The sequence below is a fragment of the Bos indicus genome, chromosome 12, assembly GCF_029378745.1.
Source record: "Bos indicus isolate NIAB-ARS_2022 breed Sahiwal x Tharparkar chromosome 12, NIAB-ARS_B.indTharparkar_mat_pri_1.0, whole genome shotgun sequence".
Classification (NCBI taxonomy): domain Eukaryota; kingdom Metazoa; phylum Chordata; class Mammalia; order Artiodactyla; family Bovidae; genus Bos; species Bos indicus.
This window is the reverse complement of record NC_091771.1, coordinates 33,584,902-33,602,554: the sequence shown is the minus strand read 5'-3', so window position 1 is coordinate 33,602,554 and position 17,653 is coordinate 33,584,902. Positions and strand designations below refer to the sequence as shown.

The 17,653-nt window shown below is 45.0% G+C and overlaps 1 protein-coding gene across 2 annotated transcripts in view; it reads left to right on the top strand.

Moving 5' to 3' along the window:
* Positions 1 to 17,653, top strand: part of LOC109567044 (phospholipid-transporting ATPase IB) — a 495,212-nt gene that overhangs the window by 103,167 nt on the left and 374,392 nt on the right. The window contains exons 7-13 of one of the 2 annotated variants that reach the window (XM_070800264.1): positions 916 to 989; positions 2,782 to 2,851; positions 4,188 to 4,315; positions 5,512 to 5,623; positions 12,929 to 13,094; positions 16,597 to 16,724; positions 17,567 to 17,644. In XM_070800264.1, coding sequence (XP_070656365.1) covers positions 916 to 989; positions 2,782 to 2,851; positions 4,188 to 4,315; positions 5,512 to 5,623; positions 12,929 to 13,094; positions 16,597 to 16,724; positions 17,567 to 17,644 — 756 coding nt within the window. The remainder of the gene's footprint in view (positions 1 to 915; positions 990 to 2,781; positions 2,852 to 4,187; positions 4,316 to 5,511; positions 5,624 to 12,928; positions 13,095 to 16,596; positions 16,725 to 17,566; positions 17,645 to 17,653) is intronic. The other variant, XM_070800266.1, reaches the window with a different exon arrangement.

The following is a 17,653-nucleotide window of genomic DNA, read 5'->3' as shown; positions in this document are numbered from 1 at the left end:
GAGGGGATTTAGGGACTGTTGGGGGGCTCTTTCCCTCCTTAAGAAACCTTCCTCTAGGTTGTCTTACACACCCAAGAGACAACCACACATAAGAACACCAGATAGAAAACTATTTTCAAATGAAATTCCAAGTAAGTAGTTTCTCATATATAAAAAACTTCTTAGTACTTTTTTTTTAAATCTAAGAAGCATTTCTACCCCATTAGCAAAGACAAGGGAAAGCCATAATTTCCCTGTCCTCCCACTTTGAACTAAAAAAAAAAAAAATTCATGGCCTTTTTTCTTTTGAAAACATGAGTAATTTTCCTTTCTAGTTTTTTCCTTAACTAATTGCTTCTGATTTTGTTCTGTGTAATTAAACTATTCACATAAAATGTTTTTATGTTAAGAAAACGTTTTCAGTTTTCATAAATACTTTTGGTTGTGCTGGTTGTTGAAATAGGTGTGTGTCGTCTTTGACATCATTATGGGATCTCCTTTAATTATTTGCCTTTCTTTTGCCTTTAAATTGGATATGAACGTCAGATGTTTACACGCATGGGGAAGGGGTGTCCCTGGGGAAGGGGGATTGATCCAGGCAGGCTCTGGATCTGTGCCCTTAGCCACTCGCCCTGCTGTCCACAGCCGTGGGGATGGACATGCGTGTGTTTGTAAGTGGATGAATAGCTGTGAGAAAGTGAGACCTTGGTCATTTTGACTCATCTCTCTTCTGCTCCTGCGTTCAGCATCATTGTAAAAAGGCAGTATTACCATTTGTCTGTATTGAAATGTTTTTATTCTTGTGGAGGAAAAGAATTTGAGCTTCTCTGCCTTAAACATCATGGCACAGTTACACAGTAATTTTTCCTCCAGATGTTTAACCACTTTGCACTTTCTTGTCTCTCATGCGTCTGTGTCCTTGTCCCCGGGTTCTAGGTGGCCGTGGGAGACATCGTCAAAGTCGTCAACGGGCAGTACCTTCCAGCAGACGTGGTCCTGCTCTCCTCCAGGTCAGGTGGGCTCGTGGGCAGGGCTTTGAAGTCGGTGTTGAGAACAGTAGAGTGTCACCTGGTGCCTGGAGAGGACTCCGGTCACCTTCCGTCCACCTCCGGGTCGCCACCCCCTCCCACTCTCCTCCTTTTTTACTCCTTTGTGTTGTCCTGCCTTCACCTTGTACTTTTTCCTGAACTTTTCTGTTTTTTGATTCGTTTTCATCTCATGGCTGTTCTGGGCTGTTCCTCATTGGTAGGGAAACATTTCAGAGCAGTGGAGTGGTGTGTTGAGTAGCATCAAGGTCACAGAGTCTCTGAAACTTGAGGACCAGCTCTGATGGAGGGTCCAGCCCAGTAGCCTTCCCCAGAATCCAGGCCTACCTTCACTAGAGGTTCAGAGACCACAGGCATTTCTCAACATCCGTGTGACCTGCAGATGGTCCATATTTTGCTCCCTTTCTGTCCAAGCATCATTGCCTTATTTTCTAGATAATTTGTGTCACAGAGGTGTCATCACTAAATGATAGATATATGATAGACATCTCAGTCCTTGACTTTCCCCTGGATGACACATAAAAACATCTATCAGAGAAGAAAAGCCCAAATCAGGATAAGAATACACTTGAACTTGAGCTCAAGGTTAAACTAGATGCTGTACCGATGTCATGCTGGGAATCAGCGTCACACTGGGTGTGTGTGATTTGAGCGCAGACAGACTTTCTTTTATGGGACCGAATCACTCATTTTGTCAGATTTTAAGCCTTAGCACGAATTTTCTCCTTGAGATAAAAAGCTTAATAAAAGCACCCCAGGCCTGTAGAGAGGGAAAAGCACTGTATACACTGGAGCAGGGCTCATGTTTGTCCTTAATGATCAGTAACCCAGAAACTCTCAGAAATAGTAAAACGTTGCTCACTTGATAGTTTGGGTTATGAGGATCGGATGTGACCCTCAGAAAGCCTGGTTTGAAGGCAGCGTGTCCGAGCAGACATCACGTCTCCCGTGTGCTTGCTGGCATTTGTGCCAAGACACCTGCTGAGCATGTCATCCCGTGTAATCTTCCCACCAACCCTAGACATCCCTACTTGGTCCATGAGAAATCATGGGATGCAGAGAGATGGGACAGCTGACTGAGGTCACACCACCAGGAAGGGCAGCGCCAGGAGACTGTACGTGGCTGGTGGTCATAGAATCCGTTCTCTTAACCCCGAACTCTGCTGCCCGGATCTGAATATCCAAACTCGGGGTGTAGTCTCTGCCATGCCTACGTTTCTTCTTTGAATTTTCTGTCCTTGAAATTAGGTGTTTTGATTTAAAAGTTGCCTGTTGAGTTGCCTATTGACATAGTAAAAACTGTAGAAAGAAAAGGCCTGCAACCCCCTGCCTTGGTTTCTCAGCTCCTCCGGCCATGATCTCGTTCAGAAGCCGCGTGTGCGGCTCTTGTGTGTGGGCGGCTCTTGTGTGTGGTCAAGGGCAAGCCGACCTCTGACTTTCAGGGTCACCTGAGCCCACTGGGCCGGTCTTAGCTGGGACATCTTGTGCTTCCCGTCACGTGCCTGTTCCCTTCTGTTCATCCTCTGTTACTTCTGCCCAGGTGAGGTCAGGTGCCGTTGTGTGCGGCCCTTGTGGGCGGATCACTGGACTAGAGTGTCCGTCTGTCTGCCTGGTCAGTCGCTGCTCCTGCGCTGGTCGATTCTGACACCCCTGTGAGGGTCCACCTAGCAGAGTTTCCGTGGCGGAGGCTCTGTCAGCCGTGAAGTGCCAGAGTGGACCTTACTCAACTTGGCTGTTTCGTTTTCTCTCTCCTTAGTGAACCTCAGGCAATGTGTTACGTTGAAACAGCCAATCTGGACGGGGAGACGAACCTTAAAATACGTCAGGTAACGTGGCCCTTTACCACTTGCGTCGTCATGGAGCCCAGATTGTAACGCACTTCCTACAGGTTAACCGTCGGTGCTGTTTCCAGAGGGAACAAAATGTTCTGTCACAAAAGGTGATGCCTTCACCCTGATAGGATCCATGGGAAGAGCATGGTTAGCGAGGGATTCCTTGGGAGTGATGACAAAACTGGAAAAAGTGGGCTTCATTAGAGCGCAGGCCACGCAGGGAGCCATGTCTTGGTTTACATCTTACTGGACTCTCCACCTGTTGGGGTGGCTGGAAAGGGATCCTGGGAGAGGCAGTGGGCAGCACATGCAGCGACAGAGGACCCAGATGGGCTCTGGGCGCCTCACTGGACTTTGTTGTTTTCATGGAGATTCTAATTCTAGAGAGTAGGGCGCCTCACTGGACTTCGTTGTTTTCATGGAGATTCTAATTCTAGAGAGTAGTAGATTAGATTTCCAGTGTACAAAATGTCCATGCCTTAAATAAAGCTATTCGTACCATATATTTTAATTCTTGAATGGAGATTAGTCTTTACTAGAAAAGTTTTAAGTTTCAATGAACAATGATTCATTTTGACACTTCAGTTTTCTGCGGTACCAAGTGGAATTTGATGATTCTGTCCACATATTTTTCATTTCTGTGTTAGATATTTGGCTTAGACATTTTATTTTTCTCTTTAGAGAAGAGTCACAGGGCATTACACATCACGGTGTATTAAAGGGGTACTTTATTCTGTGTTTATGGTCATGTCAGGATACCGCTAATGAAGGATGCTTTCTGTAAGGTGTTTTGGTGTGCTAATTATCATACGGAAGCTCCATTACTTGGCCACCTGATGCGAAAAGCTGACTCAGTGGAAAAGACTTGATGCTGGGAAAGGTTGAAGGCAGGAAGAAAAAGGGGACAACAGAGGATGAGATTGTTGCATAGCATCACCAACTCAATGGACATGAGTTTGAGCAAACTCTGGGAGACAGCGAAGGACAGGGAAGCCTGGTGTGCTGCCGTCTATGGGGTCTCAAAGAGTCAGACAGGACTTAGTGACTGAACAACAACAAATTATGACTTTAGTATGAATGTGTCAGCATAGTAGTAGAGTCTTGACTTTCTGCTTCGTTGAATTTTTTTGAACCTTTTCTATTTGGTTGCTGTGGCCAAAGCCACCTATGATCCATCCTGAGGGGTTGATACGTTTGAGGACCCCCCTCCCCCCAAATGATTCCATTTTAGTTGATTCAGGCTTCCCTTTGATTAACAGTAGGGGTGCTGAGTGTTGTTCCCAAGCCTGGAAGGTTGTGTTTAGTTTCCTCTTGGGGTTGAACGTTTTAGGGTTTGAGTCACACTGCGGACATGCAGACGAGGGAGGTGCTGATGAAGTTGTCTGGGACCATAGAGTGCGAAGGGCCCAATCGCCACCTCTACGACTTCACCGGGAACTTGAACTTGGATGGGAAAAGGTACCACTTCCTCTTGTCTTAGTGGTTTTTATTTTAATCTTTAACATGACTTAAGGATTATATATAGGAACTTTGGGAAATATCAGTTTGTCTTTTGGTTTCATAATGTTTTAAAACAGATTTCTCTATGTTGAGCTTTTTTCAAAACACCATTTAAATCAATTTAAGCCTTCCCTGAAATGTAAGGAAAGACCTGACTTTTGGCAAGAAAATGTCACAAGGGTCTGAAATAAGCTTCACAAAACTCACCTGGTGTGTCTTTCTGTGTGTGTTACCCATCAGGTAAAAGACTAGTTGGTTTTGGGTGCATAAAATTGTGCAGAAAAGCAGAAGAGAGGTGTCTGAAGTGTATAAAGGCCAACAGTTGTTAGAGAAACATCCTTTTTATTTATCTTTTTGCTTTCTTCTAAGTAGTCTATGCTTTTAGCAAGTTAAATGAAAGGAACAACTACCCTCCCATTAGAATGTTCACGGCCCTGTTTGTGTTCTGTCGTCCTTGTCCTCTTGGCATTTGGTTTATCATTTGAGTCATTTTTTGTCATTACGTTGGGCTGCAGTGTCTCTCTTCTGCTCATCTTTCATCATCATGCCTCTTACTAGCACTCCCCACCTTCACATTTGAACAGACCCAAAGGGAAGGACCCAGCCATAGGAATCAACCTGAGACTACTCTAAGTGTGACAGCTTTCTCGGTTTCATGCAGTCCTCAGAGCCATTCTGTAGACTATCTTTTTAAATTTCTAAATTTTCACTCAGGCTTTTATTTAACGAAGTCATCTTTGACAGATCTGATATTATAGCTTTGGTTTTTTTTTTTTTTTCTTTTTTTTGTATAATCTATAAACTGACTTTCCCAAATGAATAAATTTCTGGTTATCTTAGCAAGTTCCTTTTTGTATATTGAGTTTCCTAATAGAGTTATAAGAGACAATATTTCCTCTTCATGTTTTAAAGGAAAAAAAAAGAAAGGAAACCTTTTCTGTGTTGATGAATGGATGAGGTCAGCCTTTCTGTGTGGGTCTCTTTTGGGGTAGATTAAGCCAGTGGTAACTTTTACGGCCCCTGTGTCCCAGTGAAATAGTCCAAATTCGACTAAAGGAAGCACTTCAGTTATTGTGGGTTTTTGTTTAAGGGGGAAGCTCATGCTCATTTGTTTTGAACTCTCATTGAATATAAATGTTGTTTCTTGTTTTTAGCCCCGTTGCCCTTGGGCCGGACCAGATCTTATTGAGAGGCACACAGCTTAGAAACACTCAGTGGGGCTTTGGCATAGTTGTCTACACTGGACATGACACCAAGCTCATGCAGGTAAAACATTTCTGTGCTGAGAAACAATGCCGATTTTAGTCTGTTTTTCCTGTTTGTTTGTTTGTTTTTTCTTTATGGAGTAGAGGGTGGAAAATGCAGATGTTGCATTTAAGAGGCTGGAGTTTTGTCTGTGAACCTAAATTTGGAAAGGAGGGGCCTTTATTTTGGTTCCCAGGTGGTTTCTCCTGGTTTTCTTTTCTTGTATCAGGTATTTGTTACCTCTTGCCTGAAATATCAACCATCTTTATTTTCTGGATCTAATGGGACAGTCAGTCCTCGCCTGTTTTGTCTTTAAACTCAAGGAGGGGATTTGTTCTACTTCTTAATTTTTCTCTCTACTTCTCCTTCTCACACGATTGATTAAGATTTTTTAGGAAATTGTCTTATTTAACTGAATTGTAGGCAGTTGAACAGAGAAGGCAATGGCACCCTACTCCAGTACTCTTGCCTGGCAAATCCCATGGACAGAGGAGCCTGGTAGGCTGTAGTCCATGAGGTCGCTAGGAGTCGGACACGACTGAGCAACTTCGCTTTCACTTTTCACTTTCATGCATTGGAGAAGGAAAGGGTAACCCACTCCAGTGTTCTTGTCTGGAGAATCCCAGGAATGGGGGAGCCTGGTAGGAAGCCGTCTGTGGGGTCGCACAGAGTCGAACACGACTGAAGCGACTTAGCAGCAGCAGCAGGCAGTTGAAAATCAGTTAGTTTTGAAATCATGTTTGTTCTTTGTATCTTATACCAAAGAGAAAAAGTACTAAAATGATTTTGTTCTTTCTCCCTGTTCATTTTTTAAGATTATTATCATTAGGATTGGCTTTTCAACTTGTCTGTCCTTTTGTATAGCCTCCGAGACACATATTTGGTGATATTTCTTGACTTAAAAGTGTTTAGTGGCCACCATGCACCATATCTTGTACCAGGCTTTGTGGATACAATAGTGAAAGGCCCTGTCTCACCCCCCCAGAGAGTTAGATAGACCGAGGAGTGATGGGGATTACAGAGTGGAGAGATGATTGTGTGATGCAGGTCATTCCTGAGGGCCGTGGGTCCATGGGGACTTCCCATGTGGCTCAGTGGTCAAGAATCCACCTGTCAATGCAGGAGACACAAGAGATGAGGATTCAGTCCCTGAGTTGGGAAGATTCCTTGGAGTAGGAGATGGCAAGCTGCTCTAGTATTCTTGCCTGGAAAATTCCATGGGCAGAGGAGCCTGGAGGGCTACAGTCCATGGGGTCACATAGAGTTGGACATGACTGAGCAGGCGCACGCGCACACACATACACACACACACAGGTCCATATGGAAGGCCAGCCAGCCCAGGTTGCTGCTAAGTCTCTTCAGTCATGTCCAACTCTGTGCGATCCCATAGACGGCAGCCTATCAGGCTCCTCTGTCCCTGGGATTCTCCAGGCAAGAACACTGGAGTGGGTTGCCATTTCCTTCTCCAATGCATGAAAGTGAAAAGTGAAAGTGACGTCACTCAGTCCTGTCAGACTCTTCGTGACCCCATGGACTCCAACCTACCAGGCTCCTCTGTCCATGGGATTTTCCAGAGGTGTCATTTGACCAGACACCAAGAAGCACATTTTAGACGTTGAATTGAAGAACAGAGGCTGTTGTGTTGGTCCGCTCTTGAAGGTCAAATGATATAGAAGAAGAGAGTTAGCTATTGATTAGGACCAATGGGGGGATATAGCCTGGTGTCTACACCAGCTGGTCACTGCAGTGCAGACAGGAGAGGAAGGTCAGGGGGATTAGAAGGGCTGAGACTCACTGAAGTGGAGGAAGATTGATGAGTGACAGGCCTCTGTGCAGGGCGCTTGGCTTTGACCTCCTGGGACAGAGGGTTTGTGGAGTAGAGGGACCCAGGCCTGATCTCCAGGGGCTAGGATGCTAAAGGAAAGCTGTTGGAGGCCATTGAGGAGTGATGGACGATGCAGGGACCACAGCATTTGGTGACCATAGGATGAGGGCCAGGTAGAGAGGGACGCTGAAGCTGGTGACTTGAGTCTTCAGGGAGTGGGGGGAGGGGACAGTTGGTGGACTTCCTGGGGGAAGGGGCAGAAGGCAGTGTAGCCAATGCAGGAATGTTAAATGTGGGTTTTAAACGCAGCACTGGAGGAAGAAAGTGTCAGAGTATTAGCGGGTCCTGGGTATACGCTTAGTAACATTGTCTTCTGCAGCATGGGAGTCTGCACGGAGACCCCCACCTGCCGGGGGGACCTCCCGGGAAGCATGGGTGAGGCAGGGGCAGGGAGGAGGGCCTAGGGGCTTAGGGCAGTCCTGGTCTTGGAGGCAGGCGGGTTGCTGCAGAGCGCACTGGGCAGGAGGGGTCCATGGCAGCTCACAAAGAGAGGAGCTGGTGAGTGCTGGGAGGCAGCTCTTGAGTGGATGAAGACGCACTTACCTGGGATGCACCTGCTCCAGCCTTCCTGCAGGTCCTCACCTGTCTACCAGCGCTGATCAGAACACGTGAAGTGTGTGGGTTCTGAACGGCTGTGTGGAAGACCTGAACTCCGTGAATAGCTTAGTGCCCTGCCACCTGGGGAGGGTCCTCACCCTGCTCCAGCCCAGCATCAGCAGCCAGCGGCCAGAGCTGGAAGCCCCAGTGGCCACACTTCACCTCCGTCTTTATGATGAAGTGACAGAACACGAGGCACCCGCTCAGATTTGGGCAGGGCCCTGAAACTAGTTTTCAGGTTGTGCATTTTACAAATGTGACCGCTCTCTAAGATTCCTTGTACCCTGAGTGGTTCTTTTTTCAGGGTGCAGTACTGTTTCTCTGTGGAAATCTTGGGCTTCCCCAATGGCTCAGTGGGTAAAGAATCCACCTGCAATATAGGAGACTCAGGAGATGCGTGTTCTATCCCTGGGTCGGGAAGATCCCCCGGAGAAGGAAATGGCAACCCACTCCAGTGTTCTTGCCTGAAAAAATCCCATGGACAAAGGAGCCTGGCCGGCTAGAATCTGTGGGATCACAAAGAGTCATACACGACTGAGCGACTAAGCACGCTGTTTCTCTAGATCGTGTATTGGTAATACAGCTTCGTTAACTAAGGCGTAAGAGATAATTAAGTGACACTCAAGAGTGATTCTGCCCTCCCTTCGGTGAACAAGGTACATACACTAAGTGAACTCGTGAGGTCTGTGTCCCCTGAGTGTGCTGGGCACCTTCCTTGCCTCTGCATGTGGTAAGCCTCTTTGTGAGCCTTCTTACGTGTTGACTGCTCAAGTGCAGAATAATGGAAAGCCCCAGGAACTAGCTGTGCTAGGGTTGCTGTGCCTTTAGGGCTAAAACAACAAGTAAAGATAATGAGCTTTTAAAAGGAATATAATGTAACACACGTAGCTGGAAGCCATCCTGTTTGTGAAATAACGTTTCTGTCTGTACTTGTGCTGCTTGACCACAGAGAGGAAACACTGTTGCCTTAGGGTTCTTCTCCATTTTTGTTTTTTCAACTCTCACCTCAATGTCTTTCGCTCTTCAGAGTTCCCTCATTTCATGTGGAGAGTACTTACAGGTAAAAATTTTTCAATGTCTGCTGTTTCTGTTGATTGACTGAATGGGAAAGAGATACCGTCACATTAATAACAGCAAATAGTGCCCCATGCATTGTTCCAAGAAACTTGCATTTATGAACTCATTGATTTCTCACAACAGTGCTATGAAGAATACAAATTGTTGTTCCCATTTTCTAGATGAGGACACAGGCGCAGAACCTAAGTAAGTTGCCAAAGTTATATTCCCAGTAAGAGAGAGCTGGGATTCGAACCTAGGCAGTCTGGCTCCTTGTTCTGACTAGTACCCTGCTAACTGTTTTCTTAGAAGGGAATCAAACATGAAGTTCAGGCCTGATTTAAAATTTTGCAAAATCTGATGTTTTGGCTTGTTTCTGTTTAGAACTCCATCACTCAGAAGTAGCAGTATTTTCTGAGAATTTTGGAGAGGAACTTATATCAGATTCCTACTTGCATTATTACAGGCTCATCACTACAAGGAGAAATGCTTAGGGAAGAGGAGTGAGCACGTAGACCTTGTCTCCCCTAAGTACATGGGCTGAAGCTGGAAGTTTTGGGTTGTTGCTCTTGTGTTTAATGAAACACAGCTTCTCTTAACCCAGTTAACTGGCCAGGATTCAAACACTGGGAAAGATCAGAAGTTATTAAACTTACAGAGTCATAGAAATAATGTTTATTGTAAATTTTTTCCTACTTGTATCTCCAATGAATGTTTATTAAAAATAACGTTTAAAAGGTTGGGGTAGGCAGTCTTGAAACAGGTCTTCTGTCTCTTGCCATGAGGCCAAAGATGGTGTGTCAACCCTATCAACTTTGAGATGATATTTGATGAGTTGGCCTTTACTGATGGATTTCCATTTAGATTCCAGAGGAAAATTTTTTTAAAAATCTTCAAAGGATGAGTAATTTAGGGAACTATAAAGTGAAACTAAAATGAAGCTCCAAAATCACTGCAGATGGTGACTGCAGCCATGAAGTTAAAAGACACTTGTTCCTTGGAAGAAAAGTTTTGACAAACCTAGACAACATATTAAAAAGCAGAGACATTACTTTGCCAATGAAGGTCTGTCAGTCAAAGCTATGGTTTTTCCAGTAGTCATGTATGGATGTGAGAGTTGGACTATAAAGAAAGCTGAGTGCTGAAGAATTGATGCTTTTGAACTGTGGTGTTGGAGAAGACTCTTGAGAGTCGCTTGGACAGCAAGGAGATCCGACCAGTCCATCCTAAAGGAAATCAATCCTAAATATTCACTGGAAGGATTGACGTTGAAGCTGAAACTCCAATACTTTGGCCACCTGATGCGAAGAGGTGACTCATTGGAAAAGACCCTGATGCTGGGAAAGATTGAAGGCAGGAGGAGGAGACGACAGAGGATGAGATGGTTGGATGGCATCACCAACTCGATGGACATGAGTTTGAACAAGCTTCAGGAGTTGGTGATGGATAGGGAAGCCTGGCAGGCTGCAGTCCATGGGGTCACAAAGAATCAGACACAACTAAGCGATTGAACTGAACTGAAAGTGAAATGGAGAAAAGAGTATATGTGAAGGAGATGGTGCTATGCTGTTTAGATTCTTATAAGACTACAAAATCACCAGCTTCGCAACTCCTAGACTCCCCAACCTCACAGAAAGCCACAGTAACAGTAGTCTTGGATTTGGGGATAGAATTCAGATAAGTTGCAGCCTTCTGTGGTCTGAGATTCTCTATGGAACATAGGAATGAGTCGCTTTTCGTTTTTAATCTTGATTTTGTTCTCACGTTGTGCCTTTGTGGTCTTACTTTCAGGGACATTTTCATCCTAGCTCTGTTGGGGTCCGATAGATTGGGAAGAGGGAGGGAGAGAGTGGACTTGAGTTGGCACCATTTTTATGGCCAGTCAGTGCCCTGCAAGCATTCAGATCACCCAATCTTGCGAATCAGTGTCTCCTGTAGAGGGACAAGGCTCAGGACTCATGGAAAGAGACTCTGGAGGGGAGCTCCCGCCTCCCCACCCCCACTGTCCTCCCCTGGCTTCTGCTCTTTCTTCCTCCAGGAGGGTTGTCACCATCTGCTGTGTTACTGTGTCAGTTTCCCGTTGCTCCTACAACAAATCGCACAAATGCCGTGGCTTGCAACCACATGAAGCTCTTACAGGACATTCTCTAGGGCGGAGGTCTGTTGAGGGTCTCATCCACATCGTGGTGTTGGCCAGCAGCCTTCCCCTTTAGAACATTCCAGGAGGTTCCAGAGGAGACTCCTTTCTTGCCTTTCCCAGCCTCCTAAAGGCTGCCTGAATTTCTTGGATGGCAACCCACTCCAGTATTCTTGCCTGGAGAATCCCATGGACAGAGGAGCCTGGTGGGTTACAGACCATGGAGTTGCAAAGGGTCGGACACAACTGAGCGACTAAGCACATCCATCTTAGGGACTTCCCTGATGGCTCAGTGGTAAAGAATCTGCCTTCCAATGCAGGAGACTCAGGTTTGATCCCTGGGTTGGGAAGATTTCCTGGAGAAGGGAATGGTAACCCACTCCAGTATTCTTGCTGGTAAATCCCATGGACAGAGGAGCCTGGTGGGCTATAGTCCATGGGGTTGTAAAGAGTCAGACATGACTGACTAAACAACAATAACATCCATCTTCAGAGCATCAACACTGCATCTCTTTCGCCATTTGTCTCTAGTTATAGCTCCCTCTGACCACAGCTGGGAAAGGATCTCTTCCTTTTCTGCTTTTGAAGACCTAAGTAATTAAATTGGGCCTATTTGGAGAATTCAGGTTAATCTCCCTAAGTCATACCAGAAAAGCCCCTTTGCCATATAAAGTAACATATTCATGGTCCAGGTCATCTTGGGGAGGAACGTTATTCTGTTCACCACAGCTACCTTCAGAGATTTTCAAAAAATGACTCTTCAGTGAATACCTGTCCAGTGCAAACAGCTGTGTTGACTCTTCCACTGCAGAGGGTATACAGTTCCAAAGGGGATGTGCGGTGGTCCTCAAATCTGGTCTTAATGAAGTTTTCTGGACTCAATTGCTTATTGTGTAGCTGGGCTGGTTTCCCCACCAGCAGTGAGAAAGCAGGCCATGAACATTTTCAGACAGCTGCACTGTCTTTCTGCTTTTGTCGTTGCTTCCTGCCTGTATTCTGTCTGTGGTTAGGACCTTATGACTCTGTTCAGAATTCTCCTGGCCCCTCAAGCTTTCTTGACTCTTCTTTATTTCTTGTTCACAGTTTTCCAAATGAACTCCTCCTCTATCCAGTTATTTTTGACACCTACTGTTCTATTTTGCATTATTGACGTGTGTGTTTGTGTATGTCTTCCCCCGCCCCCCCGCACTGCCCCAATTAAAATTTGAGCTACTGAGCTTAAAAAATAGCTCATCATGTGTTATTAGCTATGTTATTCCTTTGAAGATTCTAGATTTTCCTGATGTAGAATCTTTGTTTCTCTTAAATTAGCAACATCTTGATTTCTTTAAAACTGCATCTAAATGACGTAGAACCTGCCATGTTCTAAGATCACACAAGTAGCTAGTTTTTTGTGAAAATGTAGTCATAAGAAGCACAGACTGAATCCGGTAGAGTTGAGATGATTTTTAGAGTGTGTCTTCTTTGTTCTTTATGTAAAACTAGATGTTGATTGAGGCACATAGTACACTTTAAAATTTCTTTGCTTATTGGGCAAAGAAAATATAGTCTTTTTATTTGTTGAATTTGGTTAACTTGCCTCCTTTCCCCCCTCCTCTTGGACCCTGAGTGTGTTCTGTGACCCTTATTGATTTTAAACGCTCTTGTGCAGAATTCCACCAAAGCCCCTCTCAAGAGGTCGAATGTGGAGAAGGTAACCAACGTGCAGATCCTGGTACTGTTCGGCATCCTGCTGGTCATGGCCCTGGTGAGCTCGGTGGGAGCCCTGTACTGGAACGGCTCTCAAGGAGGGAAGAACTGGTACATCAAGAAGATGGGTACGTGCTGGGCGGGCTGCTGGTTGACGTGGTCCATGCTTCCGAGTACGTGCCATCCTTTCTCCTTCTTCACCCTTGGGCTGTTGTGCACAAAGCCCATCTTTGAAGAACTGGAAGAACAGGAGTCTTGTGATAAAGTGAAGGTGGACTCATCTGGGGATTGTTGTATGTTCAGATGATTATTTCTTAAAATTACTTATGTTTTGGCTGCACTGGGTCTTCACTGCTGCGTGCACGCTTTCTCTAGTTGTGGCAAGTGGGGGCTACTCCCTATTTGTAGTACGCGGGCTCCTGATTGTCATGAGAGGGCAAACAGGCTCCAGAGCCTGTGGGCTCTGAAGTTGCGGCACACGGGGTCAGTTGCCCCGAGGCTTGTTGCCTCGAGGCAGTTGCCCCGAACTGAACACACGTCCCCTGCACTGGCAGGCAGATTCTTAACCACTGGACCACCAGGAAAATCCCAGATGATTCCTTTTTGATTGTTAGTGTTGGAGTTATTATCTTAGTGGTTGCTTTAGGAATTACGGTATATGTCTTAATTCATCAGCATCAACTTCAGATTAATACTAACTCAATTCCAATAAAATATAGAAACTTGACTCCATTGTAGGTCCATTTTCTCCCCTACTTTGTGTTGTTATTACCATGTGTATTACATCCGTCTTTGTTATCAAGCCAATAGTACAATGTTGTACTTACTGCCTACGTACTTTTATGTCTCTTAAAGAAGCAAACAGAAAAAAACAAGTGTATTTATAGAGTTGTTTCACTTTACTTACTTATTTACTTTTATTCCCAGTTCTTTTCGTTTCTTCTTGTGTATCTGAGTTACCAACTTGTTATGTCTTTGCTTCACATACCTTCTTTGTTTCCTGACTTCTTTTCGCTGACATGTATTTTACATCGGGGCTTCCCTAGTGGCTCAGTCGGTAAAAAAAATTCGCCTGCTCTGCAGGAGACTGCTTGCAGTGCAAGAGACATGGGTTCAATCCCTGGGTTGGAAAGATGCCCTGGAGAAGGAAATGGCAAGCTACTCCAGTGTTCTTGACTGAAGAATCCCATGGACAGAGGAGATGGGTAGGCTGCAGTCCATGGGGTCACAAAGAGTTGGACATGACTGAGCAACTGAACCACTGCTCCCGTGTTACAGCTAGATATGTCCATCGTGCAATTTTATAATCTTTTACCACTTAAAAAAAAATCGAAGTGAAAGTATAGAACATATGTAATTATATTCTTTTATAAGTACTTATATAATTACCTTTATTGCCCTTGTTTCTTTATGTACATTGATTGCTGTCTGGTGTCACTTCCTGTTGTCCTGGAGAATTTCCTTTGTTATTTCTTGTGAGGCCAACTGGATAGCAACAAATCATCCCAGGTTTTTATCTTGGACTTCTAGGGGGTCAGCCTAGCTTAGAAGTCAGCCAGTGGGTGGTCAGAGGTTGTCCTGACCTTCCCTTGAGCCAGTGAGGGGCCAGTTGTTTGATCTGTGTGCGGCTTCGGAATTGGCCTCACTGATGGGAAGTTTAAAATCGACCCCGCATTCAGTCAGGGACTAGAGGCTCACCAGGACTTGACATGGACCTGCCCTCTGGACCACCAGGGCTGGGTATAATCTTAGCTAGTTTTCCTTGGCCATCTTTCCGCGGATCTGCCTGTTTAATTTCTGTCTACTCTGCAGTTTGCCCCTGCTAGTATTGGGAGAGATTTGTCTTCCCTGATCCGGGAGGTCTATTGTTTTTTCACAGTGCCCTAGGCAGGGCAGTTTTATGCTCTGCTTCAGATACTGTCGGATCCCTCAGGCTGTTCCTGTTCTGACAGTCTGTCCCGCCCTGGGATAGAATTTACCCAACGTGGGCTGGGAGTGGGGATGAGAGTTGCCAGTCCTTAGGGCCCTCCCCACCTACCGCCCGGAGCAGAACTTAAGCAACGTGGATCCGGGGGAGAGAAGGAAAAAACAGACTTTGGCTTAAATGCCAAAGTCTCCCACTCATTGAGATTGAGCAGTTATTCTTGAATTCATGCTTTTGAATTTTTCGTGTGCTCTATGATCGGTTTCTCAGCACTTTGAATGCTTGTTTTGATCGTTTTGTCCAGTTTTATGGCTTCTTGTTTTGAGAGAAGATCTGCTAATCTCCTTCCACAGCAATTCCAGAAAAATAAATAAAATTTAATGACAAAATAAATAATGATACTTTGAGTAATACATTTGAATTTTAAACTTTGAAGTATTTCTTGGGATAATTATTATTCCCACCTTTCTTTATATTTTAGTTAAATTGATGAAAACATTTATTTTTTCCCCTTTCCTAGTTATCTCATATAGAAAGCTCACACATTTTGAACTGCCCAGAAAGACTCTCGTTGCCACTTTATAGATGGGAAAAGTCACTGGGACTTCCGTTGTAGGTTGGGTCAAAATTCCTTGATTTTGGTTCTTAAAACATGGATTTCAACCATTTGTATGTTTAGCTTCAAGCGTGAAGGCAGATGGATTTGTGTATGTGTTAGCTGCAGCATGTCATGGTTTAGGCACATAAACAGCAGTGACACTATACTGATACCTAAGCTGTGTGGAAACTGTCATTTAAACTGCTCAGCTGACATCAAACACCAGTACCAGCTGCATGATTTACAGTGAAGAATTTGCCTATTTTTTTCCATTCAGTGCTTTGTGCCTTGTTATCCTTAGGGTGAAGTCTGAGTAGCTCCCGTAAAAGCCATCAGACTTCACATTTGTGCCATCCATGTCAGAGCTTTGACTTCAGAGAACTTTCCTCTTTGACACTCAGAGACCCTGTACCTCCGCCTCCTCTCCTGGTCCCTCCTCCCGCCTTAGCTGATTCTAGTTCAGATTCTTCCTTTAGGGACCATGTTCCATTAAGACATTCTTTCTCTTGTCTTCTATAAATAGGCTCAAAGCTTCCTGTCTGCCTCCCTGTCTGCACCTGTTTTGCCTGTTCACACTTGCCCCAGTTTGACCAATTCTTTAGGGTGTAAATACACTCTTACCTTAGTGAGGTTGTAGGTATTCCTATCCTCTTTTCTGCATCCTGTTCAGTTAGCTGCCTTCATGCCATCCTCCAGAACTTGTCTTAAGCCTCCATTCTTCTGGATGGTTTTGAGTGACTGTGACTGTACCTTCCCATTAAACCCCTGTTGCCATGGTGTCTGCATGCCTGTGAACTCCTCTTTAATCGGTATCTCCTGCTGCATAATCACCTTGGCAGATGCTGACTTCTGCTCACCCCCTTCCCTCAAAGCCTCCTATTGGAAGCCAGCTCTTTATTGGAAGGAATTGTGTCATCACAGCCTTGTGTATCCACAGTTCATGGCACAGAGCAGGTGTTCAGTGACTATTTCAACTTGAATCTCTAAATGTACACTTAAGCCAGTCAACTCCTTCTGTGAACATCTTTCAGAAAACTGCCAGCGTAATAAAGTTCAGGGATACTGAACGGAGACTAAGCTATGCACATATTGTGGTTTTCTTCTGCAGATGCGACCTCAGACAATTTCGGATACAACCTGTTGACATTCATCATCCTCTACAACAATCTGATTCCCATCAGTCTGCTGGTGACTCTCGAGGTTGTGAAGTACACACAAGCCCTCTTCATAAACTGGGTGAGTATCACACGGGGCAGGAAGCAGAGCTGCTGGGGACGTGTCATTTCCTAATATCCTGTCGGAGCCTTAGTGTTGAAACTGGGCCTCCAGAAAAAGAGGAGCGTCATTGATTTATAATTCGATCTGGGATTTCACTGCCTAGAGACTGGGCAGGGTTGTCCCTGAGCCAGTGGTGGTGGTGACTAGTCACCTGGTGTCCCAGTTTCCTGGGTCATGAAACAGGCAGGTGCTCTCAGGAGCATCAGTGGGATAATGGAGAAGAAGGCAAGCAGGTCCCTGTCTTCCAGTGCATGGGCATGAAGTGGCTGCAGCTGCTCATGCTTTATGGTCTCCTTAGTGCAGAAGGAAAGCTCTCTTAGGTGGGTCTGCTTAAGTGTCCTTTAGATCAAAATTCACAGTGACAGTGAGCTTGGGTTCTGTTGCAAGAGTCCAGGTGGAATTTTCAAGGACCCTGCCATGGTTGTGAAGCCCCGGACCTCAGCAGCTAGTATTTGATGACCAGACACTTTCATGTGCTTTTTTTTTTCATGTGCATTTTTATTTGAGCTTCACAACAACCCTTTGAATGAGGTATTAGCTAAGCTCAGAAGTATGAGTTAGTCTAGGTTAGGAAAATGATCATCTGGAAGCCAAATCTTCTAGATATAAATAAATACCATGTTTTCCCCTGTATCTTAGTGTTTTTCTACATAAATAGACCCTGTATTTTCACCACTAACTTAAAAATTAGCATTTATTTGAGTTACCTGTTTTAACAGTTACCTGTTACCTTCTTAATCTAAATGAGTGATGAACGGTGGAGATTTGCTGAAGTCCCCCCACTCCTTTCCCTCTCTCAGGACACAGATATGTATTATCTAGGAAATGACACCCCTGCCATGGCCAGGACGTCAAACCTTAATGAAGAGCTTGGCCAGGTGAGAGCC